Source organism: Paramormyrops kingsleyae, chromosome 21 (assembly GCF_048594095.1).
Source record: "Paramormyrops kingsleyae isolate MSU_618 chromosome 21, PKINGS_0.4, whole genome shotgun sequence".
Classification (NCBI taxonomy): Eukaryota; Metazoa; Chordata; class Actinopteri; order Osteoglossiformes; family Mormyridae; genus Paramormyrops; species Paramormyrops kingsleyae.
In genome coordinates this window covers 6,039,059-6,061,580 of record NC_132817.1, presented here as the reverse complement: position 1 = coordinate 6,061,580, position 22,522 = coordinate 6,039,059, and the positions used below count along the sequence as shown (strand labels likewise).

At 47.1% G+C, this 22,522-nt stretch overlaps 1 protein-coding gene across 4 annotated transcripts in view; it reads right to left on the bottom strand.

Moving 5' to 3' along the window:
• The window catches only part of LOC111847393 (low-density lipoprotein receptor-related protein 8-like), a 94,067-nt gene that overhangs the window by 25,717 nt on the left and 45,828 nt on the right, over positions 1-22,522 (bottom strand). For 3 of the 4 annotated variants that reach the window (XM_023818524.2, XM_023818525.2, XM_023818527.2), the window contains exons 5-6: positions 8,478-8,603; positions 1,376-1,504 (exon numbers count right to left, since the gene is read on the bottom strand). In XM_023818524.2, the coding sequence (XP_023674292.2) occupies positions 1,376-1,504; positions 8,478-8,603 (255 nt within the window). The remainder of the gene's footprint in view (positions 1-1,375; positions 1,505-8,477; positions 8,604-22,522) is intronic. The other variant, XM_023818526.2, reaches the window with a different exon arrangement.

The window sequence follows — 22,522 nt, the reverse complement described above, 5'->3', positions numbered from 1 at the left end:
CTGCAAACAGCCTTACCCCAGCAAAAAATGAGCCACTGCTTCTCATTTCTTCCCGTCTTTCCTCTAAATCGATTTGTTTACACTCTCTGAAGAAGCGGTGGATTAGAGCAGGGCAGCAGCAGTCCATGGGAAGACAGCACCCCCACGCCGCTCTGCTGCACTCGCCGACCCTGCTCATTTTTCTGCAAAATTGCCAACGTTGGGAGAAATAAGTGCTTCCACAAGAGGAAATGATGTGGAAAACCCCCTCAGCGATGAGCACAGTTATGGCCGCAGAGACGGCTTATCTGATTGGCCAAAACAGGATCACGTGATTAAGAAACTCCCAGCACCACAAGCCAGGGGTGTGAGTAAAAGCAAGGGCAATTAAAGCTAACATGTGCCAACATCCCCGTGTGGCTCCGGCAGCCTTAAGAGGACTGAGGTTTGCAGACCAATAGGTCTAATAAGCATGAGCTGCTCAGGGTAACCTAAGGGGTAACCTAAGGGGTAACCTAAGGGCATCCGGTAGGGTCTCCAGCAGGAACCTGGCCCATAATCGGCCGCGTGCTATAATCCCCAACACTACGGGAAACACGGCTTCGCAGTTTGGCTGGTATGCCTGCAGTTAGCATAAACACCACATGAGCGACGCCCCTCAGTGCAGCAGCATCCCTCCACTTGGGGGCGCTGGCCAGCCAGACTAATACGGGACTTAGGTCACCCAGACAAGCGGGCAGCCTGCGCTCCTCCGCCGCCAGTCAGGAGTGCTGCACGAACTGGTAACTGTAAGAGGCCGGTCCGGCTACTGCCTCATTAGAGGCCAGGAGATGAGAGCGGGGACTGGCTGACCCACGAGAGATGGAGATCCAAAGCCTCTGTGTCCGACTCCAGAGGTGTGTAATCGCATGGGTCAGGGGCCAAAGGGAAAGAAAAAAAAGAGATAAAAGAGAAAAAAATCAATGCCGCCTTTCCAGCAGATGGAGTGGAAATACCCTACCGACCTGCCGTTCTGAAGAAAGTCCCAGAAAAGACGCTAATTATCTGTGGACGTTTCACAGAGACCCACGTATCAACCATGCCTCTTTAATGAAGAGCCGGGTGCCCCTGCCATTTACCCTCTTCCGGCTGTGGTCAACTGAGGGATGGGCCCCGTGGATTTGGGGCCCCCAATCTGCATTTCCAAGAAAAACAGGGCGCTAAACATCATCAGCCATCACTGAGGACTACTCCAGAACTTGGCTGCTTTTTAATATGCCACAGACCAGCTAAGTAATGCAGGATTCGAACCCCCAACCCTGCAGGTATTTCGCTCTCTGCTTTATAATTAAGACATCCTTTAATCTTAATAATCATGCGGCATGCTTTAGCCCCAAACCCACGGTCTGAGACCTACCTGCGGCACACTCCTTCTCATCCGCCCCATTCTCGCAGTCCCGCTCTCCGTCGCATCGCCATGACAGCGACACGCACCGGTTGGCGGAGCCACCGCAGTCGAACTTCTCCGGGGGGCACGTCTGTCGACCTGTCGGGGCAGGAGGGTGGCGCAGACTCAGCGGGGCCTGGAAAGAGGCTCCGGTAACACGGCCGTGACCCCGGTTAAGGGGCAGCATGCCGAGGTTCTATTAGCAAAGACCATTAGCAATCAGCCCTATTGCTTTCTGCCTGCTGAGCAAAAACTGTTTACAGTACATCAAAGTGACAGTGCCCCTCGCCAAAACTGGCCACGCCGTCACACAGGCTACGGAACTGTTCATCTTATCACAGCAGCTTGTGATATTACCATGGTTACCATCAGCTGACCAACTGTATTTTATGATCCTAAAATACAAAAACTGGCTTCAAAATCAATACCACTTACATGAGTTCTTTATACCACAGCCCGGTGACGGCCTTCTCTCTGCCAGCCTCCTAAGATGCTAAATCCTACTTGGGGGGCTCTCCCCCCCCAAGCACGCTGGCACACTCGGCTCACTTAGCACGGCTGGGCTGCCGTGGGTCTCACGGGAGGATTTATCAAACGTCTGCCGGCGCTTAGCGGCCCGAGAGAGGCCTACTGGGCGATAAATGACGTCCCGGGATCGGTGACAGACGGCGGCAGCACACTCGCCCACTTTCGCCACCAAGAATCATATTTTGGCTAAAAAAAAAACATTTGGCGTTATGCTAATCCGGGCTTTCCAACTTAACGCCGCGAAATGAATGTCGACGTAGCCTAATGAACGCCGCTGCACAGTCTCTCAGGGAGGCAGAGAAGGAAGGTCGATCGTCTGAGGCTCGCAGGACACGGACAGGGAGGATAAACCGGTGAAATCCGGCGGCCCGACAGCGCGCCGAACAGCCGCGTCGCTCCGCCGTTGTGAGACAGGAAAACGCAGCAGGCAAACAAAGGATCATCCCACGTAAACCGGATGACTTCATCAAGATGTGTCTAATTCACACATTCCAGTAAATTGGCTAAAACTGGGGGATTTTGTTGTGCGTAACACCCAGGAGAAGCATCCTGGCTCTGCTGGGTAAATAGGTGTCTGACTATAGGGGGAAATTAGGGAAATTAGAATTTTCTTGTATGTTTTCTGACCTCTTTAAAGCGCACAGAGAACCCCGTGTAGATGTCGTATCGTCAAAGACACACACTGCCAGCCATCAGGGGTTTGCCTTCTGAATCCTGCCCCATTTAATCCGGGCTGGGCCGTGGGGGGGGGCACAATCTTGGCACAGACCTCAGTGCGCACCCCCCCCCCCCCTACCCCCCCAAATGGGCCGTCACGGCAAATCATCAGCGCACGAGCTCTGCACTTTTACCACCCCCGTCTTTCCATTTAGCTGTTGCTGCAGATGCGGGGCGCAGCCCTCGTGGGACTTATCTCCCGTCACGCTCTGCTGGACCTGTTGTACGTGGGGCCCAGATACAGAGAGCAATGACAGGTCCAGTTCGGTCCGTGTGGCTGCCGGACACTGCCGGTGTGCTTGAGATCTCCGTCGAGTGGGACTTGCATACATTAGTCACGTTATCGCCGTTTGACACGGAGAATCCTGAGCAAGCGTTTGCGGTAAAGAGGCTTTGGGGCACAGCGGTGCATTCAGAAAGGCAACAGGTGCTCCACTGGGAAAACAACAGTTGTCCAGGTAGGTTGGCCAGAAAACACACAGACCCCCACCGGGTCCGTCGACAGCTCAGGTTGGCTGATAGATTTATTGACAACTTCCTCTGAGACCTGGGAACTAACAAGTTGGATAAGACGATGGGCTCAAAAGCGAGCGAGCCTGAGGGACACATCCGGTGGCCAATTATCTGTCCAGAGCCTCATCTCTGGCGCTCCACTTCTTCCCCGAGGGCCACCCCGTTTCAGACAGCAGCAGACATCAGTTCATCAGCAACCAAGTTCGCGCCATAGATGAAGGGTGTTTTGGTGGTTATTTATCTAAGCGGACACCAAGTGATAATGGTCAATAAAAGGCATGAGCTTTAGAAATGAAATGTGCACATTGCATAGCTCTCACTATGCAGGGAAGGCTGTGGGTTTAGGTGGCACCAATGGACCTTTGATTAACCACACAAGACCAACAGGAACATGCTCAAGCACAGCAGGCACTGGGCACTCAGGCATCTTCGAGAGGAATAACCACGTCAGAAATGCCACAGGAAAACCAAGGTACTTCTTCTCCCCCAAAGACCAAGAGCACCTTAAATGATCATGACACATCAGTACAGTTAAAAACAATTTACTCCGGGTTTAGGTGCAGTCATCCTCTGAGCACTGAAACGCCAACTGCCGATGAGCAAGGCAGGCGGGAAGGTGTACAAACGGCATACATGATTGTGCAGCTCATTCCTCCACAGAAAACAGCAATAATCATCTATACGGTCCCCTTCCTCAGGTTGTTAATAACTTCTCTGACAGCGATGGATAATCAAGCTCTACTCCAACAATAACACTGGTGCCCAAGCAGCTAGGTTATAACAATATTTTACACGTACCACAAATAAATATAATAAATTGATCATACCTCAGCAACACCTAAACTGAAATGCAATAGTCATGAAAAATTAATTCAATGTAACCTTTCTATTGCTATATTACTAATGCAGCATAACAGTGGCCACCAGTACTAATTACCCCAGTAATATGCAGCCCCATATATAACTTTTAATGGTTATGACGCATCTCATTGTTTGTACTGTTCCAATATGATATGAATTAATTCAACGACTACAAAGCATCAATTTTTAATTTCTCATTTGGCTTTTAATAAGATTTCAGTTGTTCAGATCCTAAGGGGGAAAAGATAAAATTTATTCCCCTCATCTATGGGTAAGTCTTCCGAAATGGGACGCTTCCACGGTCTGATCCAAGGGGAGGAGACAGCAGCTGATGTGCAGCAGGACCGCATACACGTTTCACATCGCCAAGACACATCGCCAAGACATCCCCGAAAGTTGTTTTAACAGCTAACACGTGACATCTGGGCTTGGGTCGTTCCATTCCAGCTGACGGCCGCGACAATTAAATATTTGAACATGGCAGGTAAAGAACCATGACCTACAGAAAGGGGGCTCCTTGTTGATGCCATAACCTCCTGAGACCCAAGGAAAAAGTGTCCTTCAGTTTTAGGTTAATTGTGATTTTCTATGTCTTTGGAGGAAATAAGACATCTTTTTTCAAATTTATTCTTATTTTTAATTTCGCAGCATGTCCTCTTTAGTGTACAACAAGAATAAATATGTTTCCTTACATCAGTGAAAAGATATATGCAAAAACAAAATATCCACTGCAATGGACATAAATGAATGGGTGGGGCCCTGGTCGCTTAATCTTTCATTACACATTTCATTTATTTAGCAGAGAATTTAATTCAAAGATACATACATTTGTGAGAAGAGAGTCAGCCAGTCCCTGGACCAATTCAGGGTTAGGGTCCTTGCTGAAGGGCTCACACTCTGCCAGCCGCAGGATCTAAACTGGCAACCCTCTGATCATTGGTATAGCGCCCCCTGGTGTTTGGCTCAGCACTGTGTCACTGTTATTCGCAGGGCTGGTACAGATTGCCACTGAAACGGCACGAGGCTGGGGGTGGACGCGTAATGTGTGGTGAGGAGATGCCTAGTGTGTGGAGCACAAAGCAGCATATGCACGGGGGGTGTGGGGGTGGGGGTGGGGGTGGCCTGCCTGCCTGCCTCCTTCACAGTGTAAATTTATACAGGAGAAACAAAAGGCGGACGCCCTATTTTCAGGGTTGGTACAGCACCGCAGCAAGAGAGGAATTCAGCTGGATCTGTGTGAATCGTCACTCGTACCCAGGCTGTGATCCACCTTCATAAAACCGCTTCTCTTTACAAGTCCCACCGACATCGGAATGCCAAACCCTGTGTACAGATTCTACCTAATGCAGCACAGTTTCCTCATTGAGAACTTTGTTGATGTCTCATCATATTAAAAATGACAAACACCAAGGGCACACCGTGTCTTCCAGCTCTGCCCTGGGAAATTTATTTTTCTCTGAGCAGAAATTCAATTTGTCAGAATAATTCTCTCTTTTTTTTGTTCCCGGTGGTATTTTAAATGGCTCCATCTAATTAGTGATGAATCACTGATTATTTATTATTGCGCAGTGCTCACTGGGATTTACAACTGAGACTTTCCCACCATCTCTGGGCCCTGGGTGCTCATGACGGTCAGCAGTCTTCAGGGACACTGTCGGTCAGTCCAGCAGTGGAGGAGAGACGGGAGCGTCGAGACCTCCTGCACTGTCGATCTACTCCACTCTATTTTGGACTCACGCTGCACACAACCAATTTTGCCGCCATGCTGCAGACCAGACAAATATCTCTCCATCAGACACCGGTGTGCACAGTAAGCCCTGGCTCACACCCCAGTGGTACACATGCAAAAGCAGCCATTTGCAATAGTTGCCTAGCATCAATTAAACTGCCCCCAGCAGAACCACATCCTAAGCAAACCCGACTGCACAATGCCATGGCGATGGGTGGTTCAATCTCAATTACATTAATACCAAAGCCTGGGAACCTACAGACACATCAATACAAGTTCCATGTGTCTAACGCCACCATAAGACATCATTGCTTACTTTGATTAAACCACCACTACTTCAGGTGACATGTATTCTCCTTTTAATTATATACATACAAACATGGAATGAGGCCAAACTTAGGGGGACTGAAACACATTTCTCCCTGTAAGTGAAAAAAGTAATCCTGCAACAGTGGTAACAGGAAACCAAACTGCCATATTGAGATGGTTTGACATGCTGCTGTTCTGTGCAGAGAGACGGGAGAGAGCCGTCAGAGAAGCTCAGGAAGGGCAAAAGCATCTTTGATACAGACTAAATTAAACTTCTTGTTCTAATGACTTGGCTAAGCTGTCATCGGGCAGAAATGACACTCGTGTCAGACAGTTTGGGGATGGGGAGGGGGGCCGGTTCCACTTCCACAGGGCCACATGGGAAATCACTCCAAAGGCTGTAGCTTAAAGCATGAAATTAAACCTGCCACGTGTATATTGAACTCAAGCCTTCCTGCATAGTCAAACAGCAGCGTAACGCAGGAGCATCACGAAGTGCAGGCAGGCTGCTTGGTATCGCGCTTTGTGTCGTTTGCACTTTCAGCTTCCACAAGAAACACAGTGAGCAGCTGAGATTTAACACTCTATCGTTAAAGTTTAAATATGACGGGCAGACGCTCGGGTGATGACCGCCCACAATGCCGGCACTATAAGCAGACGGAATGCGCTCCTCTGAAGAAGAATCAACGCAGACGGCTGCTAAACCCGCTAAGCCCCATGGCAACCGGCAGAAGGCACAGATCGATAAGCCGGTGCCGGCGGGGTGATCTTTCTCAACAAACGGCGCCCAATCATGTTGCCCTCATGGCCGAACCGAATGTTCCAGAATGCGCCACAGAAGGCAAGCATCACTCGATTTAAAGCGAATCGCTTTCTTCTTGTCCGCATCTGAAGCTGCGCCAATTTAATTTTAAAGCTCTACGTGTCTGAATGCAGCACAAATACACTAAAGCAGAGGCCAGAGTCCCTCGTGGGAGACGACTGATCACAACAGGAACCCATTCACGCTCGGATTTGAGAAGTTGGCTGAGTGGCTGTCCCTGAGGAGAACAAGTGGAAGGACTTTGGTACAGAAACTCTAAAAAGTCAAAGCTACAACAAGATATATAATGCTGAAACATGAAGTGTGACCAAACAGATGGAACAAGTCTGGGCAAAAAGAGTTTAAAGATTCATTATGATTTGTAAAGAGCACAGAAACCAGGGAGATGTTCCTCATTAGTCTGGGAGCATCTGTAAGAGGGCAATCAGAGTCTTCAGGTTTCTGCCAAAACATCAGCCTTCAGAATAGAGCTGAAAACTCACTGAAGGCCTCAGGATGAGGACTGAGAAGAGCTGGTGTAAATCAGAGCGAGCAGAAGACAGATATCCATAGTTCTATAGCATCCACCACCCATTAATGGTGATATCCCCCTTGCGACAGCTCGGACAAGCACTGCTGCTGGTCATTACTGGATTAGCGTTCCACAGCGAGTCGTGGACGGCACAGCGCCCCACTGAGGTCAACAGCAGCTGCAGAGTCTTGTCAGGCAGTTGAAGAGACTCTTCAGTGTTATGAGAGCTTATGATAAAAAACAGCTGAACAATCCAGTTGCCGAGTACAAAATTCATTTCCAGATGGCTGTTAATTGCTATAGAACAGAACCAGCTACTGGCACAGCATTGCAACGTACATGAAGACATTAAGGTGACAGACTTCAAACATGACTGTAGCATGTTGGTAGGTCAAAACAATTAACTTTTGCTGATGCTTATTGTTAATTTTAGTAATGCTATATACAAACATATATAATGAAAGATAAAAAAGACAGACAGGCAGGCAGGCTTTTCTGATCCCAGGGGGGAAATGAACATCGAATCATCCTTGATTAAGATCAAACTGACCTCCGATGTTCCTGTTTGGACACAAACCACCGCAAAGATCTCCTAAAGCTTACTGGACACACCTCACCTCTCAGGCGGAATCTGGTGGCTTTTATGCACTGATCATCCCGCCAGGCTGTTCCTGATCACACTACACATAAAAACATGAAAAATGCTCATGCTCTACCAGTGTCCTTCCCAGGAGCAGTGACAGAGAACAGGACCACTAATCCCACTGGGTCTTCAGTTCTGAACCAGTAAAAACACAATTTTATGAATATCCTAAGAAGAAAAAAATACTAACATAATGCCTAATGTCCCTCTTAGCCTTTGCTGCTAAACCGATCTATAAAAAAACAGAAAAGATTACGTTTTTTGTGCTACTAAGTTAACATGCTATAAACCCACTGCTTTATCTAAACAAACGCATAATAAACCAGAAAGCGGCAGACGGTGTGTAAAGCGTGTGTTAGAAAAAGGCGTTTGGTTAACAACAGCTGCTGAGCCGGAAGTTCGGATGAGGGAGGAGGGAGGAGGGCCGGTCATTCTTACTGCACGTGGAGTCCACTTCATCAGACCCATCAGAGCACTCGGGCTCGCCGTCACAGCGCCACCTAGCAGGCACGCATTGGCCATTGCTGCAAGTGAAGTCCGACGGGCCACAGGTATTTTTTGCTGCTGAAATGGATAAAGAAAAAGAGAGAGGGAGGCTTACTTAGGACATGCCGGCGAACAAAGGCAGCAATTAGGCACAAACTAGGGCTGAATAGTATTGACAAATTTACACTGAGATATTTGAAATTTTTGCAACAAATATTGCTATACTTATAAAACAAAAAAGGAGCTGGAAATTTACCCAAAGAAATATATATCTCCATACCAGGCTTTCGGTGACCAGTTCTTGTTTGCTTTTCTCCCCCTTACTCATTTTTGTTAAATTTCTCACAAACACACCACACTATCTATGAGTGAGTCTGACAATAAGGATGAAAATAATACTGAGTATTATTACTGTCCCCCAGAGCACAAGCGTGCCTCACACAAAACCAGCGGTGGTAAGCTTTAGACTGTGTTACTAGATAATCTTGAACAGCAACCATCATTAAAATTGCTGAGTTTTCTCTCCTATAACAAAGTAAAAATGTTTTAGTGTAACATAACCCAGCTGACTATCGTGGTCCAATGCTATAACTGCATGTGCATAACAATGCAATGTCGATATTAAGATCGGACATGGTGCAGGCCCGTCACAAACCATGACAGCCACCATGACGCTTCCCCTCACAGCGTCACATGTGCAGCTCGGCCTGATGCTGTGCAGGCTTCTCCTGAGAGACAGTTTACGGCTCCCTGCAGGTCGCTTGATTTTCCAGCAAGCCTGTCAGGCGGCTACTGGGACCAATTGCGAAGACAAGACAGCTGGTCTTAGAAGAAACAATCGAGATCCAGCGAGCCCCCACCACTTGCGCTGAAATGGCCATTCTCTGCTTCTCTCACCCGCAGTCCCTGCCTAGACCACTTAACCCGCGACTGACGCAAACAGAAGCTGGGGACCGAAAACGCTGCATCACTTTTAACTTTACACTCCCCAGGGAAGGGACTGATTTTCAGCCAGTCCTGGGCAGCCGCCAGCTGAATGTATCAAGGAGGCATTTCAGCCAGGAGTGCACAAGGGAGGTCAGGAGGCCTGACAGCTGCTGGGATCCCACAACAGGTCTTCCAACAGCCCAGCCAGAACCCGCCGGGACAGACAGAGGTCGGCACTGTCCATTTCCAACTCACTAGTATTTCAAGCCCACCTTCTTGTGTATTTGGGTCCAGACACAAATAACCAGAAGTATTACCTACACACTAACTTGACCTCGACAGAAGAACCCTACACTACACTACGGTCAATTCTCACTTAATTTCTTGCGCCGGCCTTGTGATACACCAAAACCGCGATGGGGAGGGTCGACTGTATTGCCAAATAAATTCCCAGAGTCCCGGAGAACAGGCAGAGCAAAGCGATCACCAACGTCGCCGATTATTAGTGGCTCAGAGATTCTCTGGCCTACTTCCTGACCTCAGTAAATCTACCCTCAAACCATCTTCTGCTCCAATCCCTCCCATCACATTAGAGACTCCCACTCGCATGTTTATAACAACAGTAATAAAACTATTAAAATGCCTTTTAATTCCCTTTTCGGTTCAGTGTCAATTTAGGGTGTCGTCGGTGAGCTGAAATCCGCACCGGAACAGCAGCACAAAGAGCCAGTGACTCACGACAGCTGAATGGGAATGAGGGGGCAGCATTCCCAGACCGAACCACCTATCGCTCATGGTAACCAGCCGGCCCCCCCAGGCTGGCTCCGGGTCCGACGCCCCCATCTGTGTTTCCTTTGAGCCTTTTTGCATTTCCATTGCACATGCAGATGATTCCGGTGTGGGGGGGGGGAGGGGGAGGAATATCCTCCAAGCCATTTGGAAATAGCTTGCTAGTACCGCTTCTAATGTAATTAAATTTCTTCTCCAGCTCTTCTCAACCACCAGCCCCCTGCCCCCCAAGCTTCACTTCAGATGCTTGATCAAAACACAGGGTCTAGGGGGTGTGGGGGGTGAAAAGGCAGAAAGCAGCTTTTCACAAGTGTCTGGATTACGCCAACTTCACCGAGCGGGGATGTTTTTGGAGCTGCAGGTGGCCTCGGCCTCGTATACGTAGAGCCGGGCCAGGAGCAGGATGAAACGGCAGATGAAGACGGAGGCGGGAGGTCGAAGCCGCAGAGTTTGTGTATCGGAGAATAAAACATAAACAGCTCCATTCGGTGGTGGAGTGAAGCAGACACCACTGCAGATATTTTGGGGTATTTGGGAGAGCATGACATCGTAAAAATTATTTTACATGTGAATATTTCTAGCCTAGCGCCCGTTGCTTGCAGGATGGGCTCCACGATCTTGCACAGGAAAACAGATGGATGAATAACTGAATGAATGACTGAAGGAAGGAAGGAAGGAAGGAAGGAAGGAAGGAAGGAAGGAATATTTCACCAACTTACATTGAGTAACTAACTTTATTATGGTTATGCACCAGAGTCCCCCCAGACAACAAAGTCCAAATCCCAAGCTATTCTACTTGCTGCTCTTTTCACAGAGATGTATCCACAGGAAGAAACAAATGACAATAATCAGTGGCACACCTTCCATCAAGAGTCCCGACTCCTACGCTTACTGTCAGAGTAAGAAGCATATTCCTCCGGATATTATGGAAAAATGGAAATACCAAGGCCTTTGTGACAGCAGCGAGAGATGCATTATCTCTGAATGCGGGTCTTTCTCTCTGTGCCTATAGGCAGCCTGTGAAAAGCTCCTCCAAGGATAAAAGGGATTCTGGAAACGAACATAGACAAGATAACTACGAGAAGAAGTGGCGAGTAAAGGCGCAGATTAATTTGGGAGGTGGTGTCTTTTTTTGGGGGTGAGTGGTCCAGGATCGAAGGGTGGCTGTGGAAGAATCCCGAGAAACCTTCAGACAAGTGGCTTGGAAGCCCAACATCGCCAGCGGCCTTCAAAACCAAAGCTCTCCATCTTGGATTTCCTCCGCATACAGGAAACACCTTATATAACATACCAGGCAGTCTATATCTTGGTTCAGACATACTGGGGAACATCTAGACCATGCCTAGATCTTAAGGACCATTCATGTACAGGGTTCACCAGGAGTTATTAAATGATAACAACTCTTAGATCATAACAGGTCATCCTGAGTAAACTCACCAGGTCCTGGGCGACATTTACATTACTGCTCAAGTGCCAGGAGATGGAAGTACAGGAAGACTGATTCCCTGTCAGTAAACGAAAACAGGCCTGTCTAAAGTCAGACGGAAACAGAACATGAGGCAAACGTTTTTCAGTCCCCGTGTGATCCGGAGCTCTGCCTAACGGCCATCTCGACATGTTCAGCCGCTCCGCTAAGCAGGAGGCTTCAGAGGCGTGAGCACAGCAGCGATTTCAGGCTGTCCGGCAGCGAGAACGGCAAGACCCCAAGCCTACTGAGTTCCACAACAGAAGCGCAGACCGCACTGTACCAATCAATCCACCGGCATAGTGCTCTCAGCCCAAACACAGCTGTGAAAAGCTCAATCTTCAAAGTTAAATAATTATTAAAACCAAACCCAACTGTTCATCACATGTTCTCTGTTCAACCTGTGTGACAGCAGCTGTATGTTCTGGACAACCTGTGGGGAACCCCCACGTGCATCCTGGCAGCTGCTGTCAGTGCTGATGGTTTGACCCCCCCAGGGCTGCCAGCTTCATCCTACATCTGCATTCCAGCCCCCCCATCATCATGACAGATGCAACATCATGCTGCATGCAGATAACAACCCCCACCCTTCAGACCAATTTAAAAGCACCTCTTCTCAACACACATCCGCCTCGCAATAGACACACATCCACAGCTACAAATTAAACACACCTCATATTTAACATTTTATCTGATGCTTTTATCAAAAGCAATGTACTGAGAAAGCAGGGTCAGCCATCTTCTAAAGCAAATGGGGTTGAGGTCCTTGCTCAAGGGTCCTACTTAGAAACTTGTTTGTCCAACTTGTTTGACTGTAGGATTTGAACCAGCAAGCTTCTGATCATACACGCAGCAGCCTAAAACTCTTAGCCACACCCCTCACCAGCTTTAACGATTAAATTCAACTCAAATTGAACGGAATCATTAAGGCAGTGGTTTCCATATGGCCACGTGGCAGACGGTCACCAGGAGGTCCAGCACGAGACGGGGATCGCCGTTCCTGCCAAGCACCCTGCAGAGGCCACCCCATCGACCCGCACCTGGAGCCAGACTCACGGGCAGGTGGGAGCACACATTCATTGCCAGGTTTGGGCACCCCCTCAGCACCATGCCGTGAGGGCGGCAGCAAGCCAGAAAACCCTCTGAAAAACTTCAAATGCCCAGCCGGTTTGCAATTATAATCAAACACATGGGCACACGAATAAGATGCGCCAATCAAAAATGGCGGACAAACAGGAAGTGGCTTTAATGAGAGCAGCTGGATAAACGGCCACTTTAGTACGTGTTCTACAGCAAAATGACCAGAGTAATTAATCACTCAGAGACCCCAAGAGCACGTCATGATTGCAGAATGTGCCTAACAGTACAGAAATTCAGGTTTGCTGAATAACCTAACAATCTGATAAGACTGTACATAGCCATAAGATGGGGGGGTTACTGAACGCTGAAGAGCAGGGTAGGGTAAAGATTGAGGGTTTGTTCTTTGACAGAAGGTTGTACATAAAAAAATAAAATCTCATCATGTTGGTTGGAATTACAAGATCTCTGTAAATCCAAAGCATGATGGTCGCCTTCGTGACAAAGGACAGGGAGCCTTTGGGGAGCAAGAGCGTCTTTAAAGCAATATAAGCACCTCATTTTGTTTCACAGCCAGCCGGTCCGCCCCTCCCCCATCTGTGTGAAAGTCTGAGTGCCCGTTTGTGGTGTGGCAGACACCCACCTGGCGGCGTGTCACCTTGCGTGCCACATCCGCTCTGGCACAGGGACCGCCCCGGTGGCCGTCGTGTGGCTGTAGCCTGCGCTCTGAAATCATGTTCTTTAGGGGTCTCGTCAGCAGGGCCAGCTAATCGGCCGGCTGCCTTACATCTGCTCACCGTGAACAAAGCAGAGAGATTTTGAGAAGGGGGAGGTGGAAAGAGATAGATTTCACTGAAGTGCTCCACCCAGTCTGTGGTATCACAGAAAACGTCCTGATAAAATGTGAAGTGGGGGACAATGTGTGAGATGTTTTGGGGACTAAATCCATGATGCACTACAGGTTAAGCCCGACAGTGTTAATTAACGAGAGGATGGACATAATTAATGCAGGAACGAGCTCTAGAGCCTGTAAATGCCAATAACTCAAGAGAAAGTGACTACTGAAACGTTCACACTGAAGACCCCAGTGTTAACTGACAAAAAAAAGACACGTCACATGCGTATTGCAGGTTTATCTGCAGCGGAGCAGGAGAAACAGGCAGGTGGAGTGTAACTCAACAGCCGTCTGTGATAAACAGCATGGCGCCACTGACACTGTCCTGAAGGGCGCAGAGGTATAGCAAGACCACTAGGGGCGCAGTGGAGCACCGTAGCACAAATACACAGACAAAAGCTCCTGAACAGCCCGAATCCGGCATGTGTTGGGATAACGGGAGAGAGCACGGGAGGTCCACACGCGTACGGGTGTCACTCTGAAACACAGACGCAGAGGATCTTTGGCGAGGGGGCGTGGCTGACCACCCAGGTCACCTCCCATGATTGTTAACAGGATTAGTAAGGGTTTCCGATCCCAGTGGCAGAATAAGATCTAGAGACAGGCCACCCCAGCAAATGCTTGCCTGTCTCCAGGGTGCACCCCCAGCCCCCCCCCCCAATCTTCATTTCAGACTTTCTGACAGGTGATTAAGCAGCCAAGGATGGCAAAGCCATGTATGTTGGAGCCCCAGATGTTAGGTATCACACATCGGAACATTGTCAGCACATGAATTTTAACCATGAGAAGGCCGCTAATTATAATATTTACTATTATTTATCTCGTCTTTTTTAAAGCCAAGTGTAGGAAATGGTGTTTAATGTCACATTTGTACAGAGAACCTTTCTGTCCAAGAGATTCGGTGTGATGTTAGACTGACAACCTTTAAGCCACAAAAACCGAACATTTTCATAATGATTTTTCAAAAACTGGCATAAACAAAGACCAAAGCATGCTAGGTAATTGATGAAAACTCGGGCTCCTCAAAATCAGGACTCCATAACAATTAAGCTCCAGTTCCTTAACCAGTGAAAACTGTAGGCCCCATTCACAAATCCAGCAATACAAGATTACTTAGGTTGGGGGAGGGTGTAAAGGAGATGAAAATAATCTTTGAGGACAAAAAAAAAACAACATAGCTAGCGGCTGAATCCAGCATGCCTTTGATTGCAGGCTCACATTGCTGAGTGTTTGCTTCGTCACACCGATAAGAAAACCCATGGTGAACTCGTACAAAACGAACATCTTCGGTGATTCTTCCCAGTCTTTCCTGGGTAATTCTGCATTTGGTGAAGAAAAATTGGACTGAACATTCGCTCCCTTATCTCAAGCTGAGAATCCTACTATTTGCGGAAACATCTGGCTCCATGAAATCATTGAGAACCGGAGGCTCAGCCAAACCAATGGGAGTCAGCTGTGGAAAAGACCGGAAATTTATCAGGGCAAAAAGCGGCCCAGCTGAGATGCCAGATTTTTCTTCTGATGAGCATATGGACACACTGCATTCTCTATGTGCAAAGAATGTTCTTATCAAAGGTTAGCACAAAACACACGCTGGTGTACCTATCTTCCATTCATTTCGATGGGAAAAACCCTAATCTCAATCACGATAGCCTTAATCCCTACCCAGCCCTAAAGTTAACTGTAAGTAACCAAACAAAAATACAAGACTTTTGGCTTTTTTACTTTTTTGATTGCATTCACAGACTTTTATAAAACTGAGGTTATCCAAATGGGTACCTGAAAAATATCCCCAAGACCTTCAAAGAACCCCAAAAGTTTCAGGTTTTACCACACTTTGGTTCCCAAACATGATCCATTCAACCCCCCCCCCCCTTCCCCACACACACACACCATCACACCACATCCACTCATATTCTGAATACTTAAGAAAGTCCAAGACAAGCTTCTAACTCAACAGCAAGCCGAGGATGCAACCTTCAATTCATCATAATCCAATGTGATATTTCTCACGCTTCTTAAATCCATCTGCTCGTCTCAATAAAATATCCTATGCAAATGGCATTCATGAAACATCTATTAACTTCCATTCTGTCGACGTCTCCACAGCAAAGGCGGCTTATTAGACGCAGAATTTCATCCGCAAACGTACCAAGAGCAGCTGGATCTGTGGGCATCCGGCGATCAGCCTCGCAGATCCTCCTCCCATAGAAACAGATCTCAGCCCACCGCAGGGTTCGCATACGGCTGAGCCACACGATATTCAAGGACCTCCATGGCTTAACTCGACAGTTGGATTAAGGGTCACCTGCAGCCACAGTGTGAACATTCAACGGACCACTAGTCATAAAGAATGGAGTCACGGAGATCTTAAGCATGTGACACAAGTAAAGGCATTCACAGCCACGCACACAAAACACGTAGCAAATAGACAGACATAAAAAGGACAATGGGCACTGCCTTTGGCTCAAAACAGCTTTGTTCTTGGCTTACTGTTAAATGCTGTTAAAGTCACTATTGAATTCACTGCGCTATCTGGGTTCTCTGCTCTACTGAATCTGCCATCCCTAAATTAAATTCCATGTCTTTATGCATTCTATGTTTCATTTTTGTACGATTTATATTTTTTTTATACGATTTTTATTTATTCCAATGTGATTGCCTTCTAACTGCAACCCTGAACCGGACAAGCGGTTATAAAAAACGGATGGGTGGGCGATTGGTTCCTGCCCCATACCTGCTGCATGACTGTACTTAACTGTTTCAGCCTCCTGTACTGGGCAGAATGTGTCTGTCTCCTGGAACATCGCAATTTTCCTCACAGGATAAAAACCACACTCCCGGGAGCTTTACCAAAAAGAACTTCCACAAACATCGAAGAAGACATCTAGAGAGGTATTAATGACAGCGTTTCACTGGGAGGGCGTAAGCGGCTTAGCCAATACCTCTGTGATAAGTATGCCGTCTTCGTTGCCAGCAAACAAACGGCCTCATTACCGCTGATTGAAAGGAGAAGTGCAGTTTGAACAAGAAAAATTACATGACGAGAGCTATTGTTCTATCTGGCCGAAGATGGAGTTCCTCTGTGCTTTAATTAATTTACTGAAAAGGGAACATTCTGTTTGAGTAACAGGAGATTTTTATTCCTCCCCCAAAGTCCTGAATATCTTTAGTTTTACACTGTTTTACCTTCAGGCTATGCGTGGAAGTTGACAGTGAACGTACATGATCTGTAAAACCAAACACAAACCAATTTGCCATAAACCACTTTGCCATTCCAAGGGAAGAGCCCCAGGCCGCATCCAGGATTGTAAGTTAACCCTCATTTATGGTGTTTGTAGGCTCTACGCAAAGCAAACGGCACGGTCTACACCGTTGTGAGCATTCATACATGTGCGTGGTCAGGATCGCTGCAAATTGTAGTTCAATTTCTGTGGAGGTGCACGTCAGACTAGGTACAGAGTGTCGATTCTGCATACAAACGTAAATCAGGCATCACCCTACATGCATCAGGGCCCCACCCCAAGCTGAAAATGATCCATCCAGGAAGGGCGGGGCAATTAATCGAAAATGAATGAAAACCGGCATTCAGAACCTCTAATTGACATTACCTTGGCCATGTCGGTTACTTCGTTTTTTTTTCGTTTTATTCTGTAAATACTTAATAAAATCTGTTGATACTTTCTCCAGTGTGTTTTCATGTACTGTCCCCTTAAAAACATACTACTGTGTGTGCTGTCATGTGACATGTAGGCAAACTCAAATGCCGAGCCGACTGACCAACTGACCAAGTTTTATTGATTATAACCATATATTTAGCTCTGTAGAGACATTTTAGTGATTATCACCAAACATTTAGCTTGGCAACAACAATACTAACCTGTTTGCTCTGCACACACGCTGACGTCTATCTGGCACAGTGTGTGAGATACGAAGCAACAGTTATCTGCCCAAACCCCCACCCCCCCACACACACACTACAGGTGCAGCAACAAAACATCTATGGTTGCTGGGGTCACTCCCCCTTCCGGCAGCTTCCGTTTGGTATTATCCATCCATCCATTATCTCCCGCTTATCCGAGGTCGGGTTGCGGGGGCAGCAGTCTCAACAGGGAAACCCAGACTTCCCTCTCCCCGGCCACGTCATCCAGCTCCTCTGGGGGAATCCCGAGGTGTTCCCAGGCCAGCCGAGACACATAGTCCCTCCAGCGTGTCCTGGGTCTTCCCCGGGGCCTCCTCCCAGTGGGACATGCCCGGAACACCTCACCAGGGAGGCGTCCAGGAGGCATCCTGACCAGATGTCCGAGCCACCTCATCTGGCTCCTCTCGATGCGGAGGAGCAGCGGCTTTACTCTGAGTCCCTCCCGAATGACCGAGCTCCTCACCCTATCTCTAAGGGAGAGCCCAACCACCCTGCGGAGGAAACTCATTTCGGCCGCTTGCACTCGCGATCTCGTCCTTTCGGTCACTACCCACAGCTCGTGACCATAGATCGACTGGTAAATCGAGAGCTTTGCCTTTTGGCTCAGCTCCTTCTTCACCATGACAGACCAATGCAGCGACCGCATCACTGCGGACGCCGCACCGATCCGCCTGTCGATCTCCCGCCGTTTGGTATTACTGACAAGTAAAATAAATGACTCAATATGTATAAACTTTGGTGTCAGGGTGACAGGGATGAGACATAGCCATGTTTAAGTGGAAATGGCTTAACGAGCCTGACAAACTTGTACTGCCCCCATGAGTGGTGAGGATAGTGTTGCAACACACCGCCTGACAAGACTGCCCGTTCCGGGAATTCCCACTGCTCCGGAGGTTAGAGTAATGAATTGGAAAGCCCTCAAGACAAACCCATTACAATAATGGTTCTCATACAATAAAAAGGTTCACCTCAAATGCGAACAGATAAAAATCACATATAAATCATCATGCAATGATATTCCCTCCTCCAGAACCTGCAGAACAGGCAGATCCCGCAGGTAGGCTGCCACAGGCCAATACAAACAAGAATGAGAGTCTGAAGATTGGGCAACAGTCCAAATTGGACTCAAAATCCCAGCAGGACACTTCCCATTGGACCTTTGGCCTATGTACCTAACCAGATTTGTCTCAGTGAACATCAAGCTGTACAAAGAAATCACAGATCTGTGCTGTGGCATTAAGATTCACATTCTATGACTACCACAAACTCAACTTGACTTTTGAGCAAGGAAGCCAGTGCTGTGAAGATTCAAGGTCATTTTTTCCCTACAGCCATCCGTTTCAGTTCCGCTAATGGAGAGGCTGAAACGCAGCATGACGCTAGCCCTTAATAGATGCTAACGGCTGACAAAAATATCAACAATTCCCAGACACCAGCCTGCAATGCATCTATTTCCATTGCTATTTTACTAAATCGAATCGACACACTGGTTAAAAGACCTCGGTATTTACAGTTAACAGTTCATTTCAGGCTGTGAAATTTGCAGGCAGATCCCAGAGCACAGAACACAAGCAAACAGGCATATTTACCATATCTATTGCAGACCATAAGATACTGACTGTCACACAAAAGGCTTTAGAGCCATGTGTCCTCATCCAATCAATGAATATGTTCATGATGAGGACACACATTTACACTATAAATATACTGCTGGGTGGAGGGGGGGGGGAGGTGGTGGTGGTAAGCTAAACTTATGATTAAACATAACGTATTCTTAAAACTTCAAGTGATGCCGAAGAGCAATGATGGTTACTAATAGGGGTGGGCTGATCCATATTTTTTCAGTTACGATCTGATTCGGATGCAAATTCCAATACAAGAACTGTATTTCCTTTAATATTACATATTTTATATATTATTATTATCATCATTATATGTAATACTAGGAAACACCTTCCATGAGAGTATATGCAAGTGGCGTCACTTACACTTTATCACTATAGCAGCTCACCTGTAGGGAGTGCACAAAACAGTCCAAGCTAGCAACTCCCAAATCATCCATTGCTTGTTTCATATTACTTGCGTTTTCTCGCACCTGCGCTTTGTTTAGTGGGATTTTCCACTAAACGCCATTTCCACCTCTCAAAACTTTTTTTTTTACAAAGATTACCAGTCACTGTGCTACTAGTTGTAAAATACTTCCATGTTGTCACCCTCTTATCTGATGTTCTAACGCTTGCCCTATTGCAAAGGGTATGCACATGACATCACGGCAGGCAGAAGTCACTGCACTCACACCCACTGAGTGACAAAAAGACTGAGTGGCAGCTTTAGTTGCCACAAATTGATTTAACAAGAAACAAGACCGACCTTTTCAGACTGCCGAAAACTAAATAAGTAAGTGTCGTCATATATGGCGATATCCGATCTGTGTAATAGGTATGGATCAGTGCACCTCCAGTTACTAAGACACACACACACACACACACACACCAGATCACTAACAATAGTTGATGTGAGCTGGGGATTTACAGACAAGGATTTCAGGGTTTTCTAATTTGAATGCTGTCATCTTTCTGACAACAATCTTCCTCAAGATTCCATAAAGGATTAGAGCAAGACTGAGTCTGTCAACACAGCTGGGGTCCTCATGTGTTACCCAGCTGAAGCTCAGAAATGTCTTTTAACCCAAGTGAAGCTTTCTGGCATTTTGATACCTGATACAATGTGTATATAAGATGTTTCATTGACTACCTGCCCTAGTCAACATTCCACTGAATGCATTTGGCTAAATGCCTGTGAGTGCACAGAACCAGATTTATACGCACCGTCTGGGGACCAGGGTGGATTCTAATCACAGTTCTATTCCTCAAACCCGCTTAGGAAGGAAGTGGGAGCCCCACAGAACACTTACTGAAGCTGTTCGCTTTATGAAGTCCCATGAGGTATTACCGAAGCACCGATCTATGAACAGTCTACTTGATGCTGTGGACTGGATACCCTCGTCCCCTTTGGACCTACATTTTTGTAAAGATGTCTGGGGGCTTCACTGTCTCCACTGACACCTGCGCAGTCGACCAAAACGCATTTCGAATCTCGTTCCAGCCATGCCGCCAAGCAGACTGAGATAGAGCGAGAAATCCAGTGTCAGCAAATTTGTATGAAAATGAACACAAAATGGAATGGATGTTATCAAAAATGCCCCATATTCAACCCACATATTACACATGCATTAATTTCCATTTTTATAGACGTCTGCATTAGCTGTTTGACTCATGGTTGACCCGTTGTAGGCTGTAATTTGCACAATAATGATGTATAGCTCAGAATTCCAGGAGTGAGGTGGCCAATATCTTATAGCGGGGGGGGGGGGGGATGGGGGGGGGCAGGGTGAAAGCAGAACAGCGATCGCTAACCAGTATCAGCCAGGCTCAAGCAAACGAGGATCCATAGAAGGCTTGACGGAAGGCAGCATCATATATGGTCTAGAGAACTTATTTTAACCAGTTCAAATGATTTGATTGGTTGACACATTCTGAGTAATTCTGATTGGTCATAGTTGACCCAGGGTGAGGCATCCCCTGAATACGTCACAGTAATAAGTGTAATTGTGGTGATGTTTCTGGTGATCTAGATAAGAGAGAGGACAGGAGGCTCCAGCTGAATCCCATTACACATACACAGCGGTCACCTAATCCCACCTAGTGCCCGGTAAGACCAGCACAGTGCTAATGGGGACAGAGCAAATTGATCCCATGGTGTAGGTCTGTGACACTCCAGGCTTCAAAAGCTTGTTAGCGTGTATGCCAGCTCACAGCATAGGGAATCTCATTATGCAAGCATTCCCAGTCCAGGCAAACATGTTCCCTAGTGATCCAAGACTCGGATCTCATTCCTCAGACAACATTATCCAACCTGTTTTAGAAATCCTAATGCGGTGAAAAAGGTCCATGTTCTTGGAGGAACAATGCCTGAGGCAGTACATCCCACATACACACAATTTCTTTCTGTCAGGCCAACAGATTTCCCTTTAACATATTATCACAACACTGCATCACTGCTTTCACAGAACCTCCTGCACCCGCTGCTGATTGGGTTGATGCACAGATTCTTTTGTGAGCGCAGAGTTTCATCCTCATTGTGATGTCTTCTCCCAGCTGGCGCAGCGAGTTAACGCAGATGTTTGTCCCATTGCTGGTGTATGTCTACAAACCACCACTACGCATTTGTTTCACAGAGAGGAGGACCACCTACAGCACATAGGACCTCAGAGCCAGATGGTGAGTTACAGAGTCAAGGTGAAGACAGGAAAGCAAAAGAGCATCTTCAGACAAAGGCTCATTTCTATTCATATAAAACAGTGCACAGAAAAAGTATTAAAATTGATGATCTTTATCTAGTTCTCCCATATTTGCTTGTGCAAAATGCAGCCTAGCTATAGAGGACAGCTGATGAAACTGATAAGATTTTTACCGACTTAAATCTCCTGTGATAGAAATGCAATAAATATACAAAAACATAGCATGCTTTTAACATGGGAATAACCGAGGCAACCCTAACCACCCCCATGAATTCCATGATCCACTGACTGCTGCATTTGAAGTCATGAAGACATTTATGACAATAGACCACCATATGTTACTACATGACCGGGTGTAGGTGCACCCTGTAATAGACTGACACACCCTTTTCTTGCCAAGACAGGCTTCCTTTCACAACAACCATAATTAGATACATGGTTATTGTAAATGGATGAATGGATGGATACAATATCCTCTCGCAGCCTATTCCTGTTGTACCCTCAAATCCCCACCTGCACCAATTCTCGTTTTCACACGTCGGTGTTGGCAGAGATCCCTGCCAGTCGGCCCACGCAAAATGAAACGGTTTTAACACATTCAAGCACATGTGGCAGGAGGAAT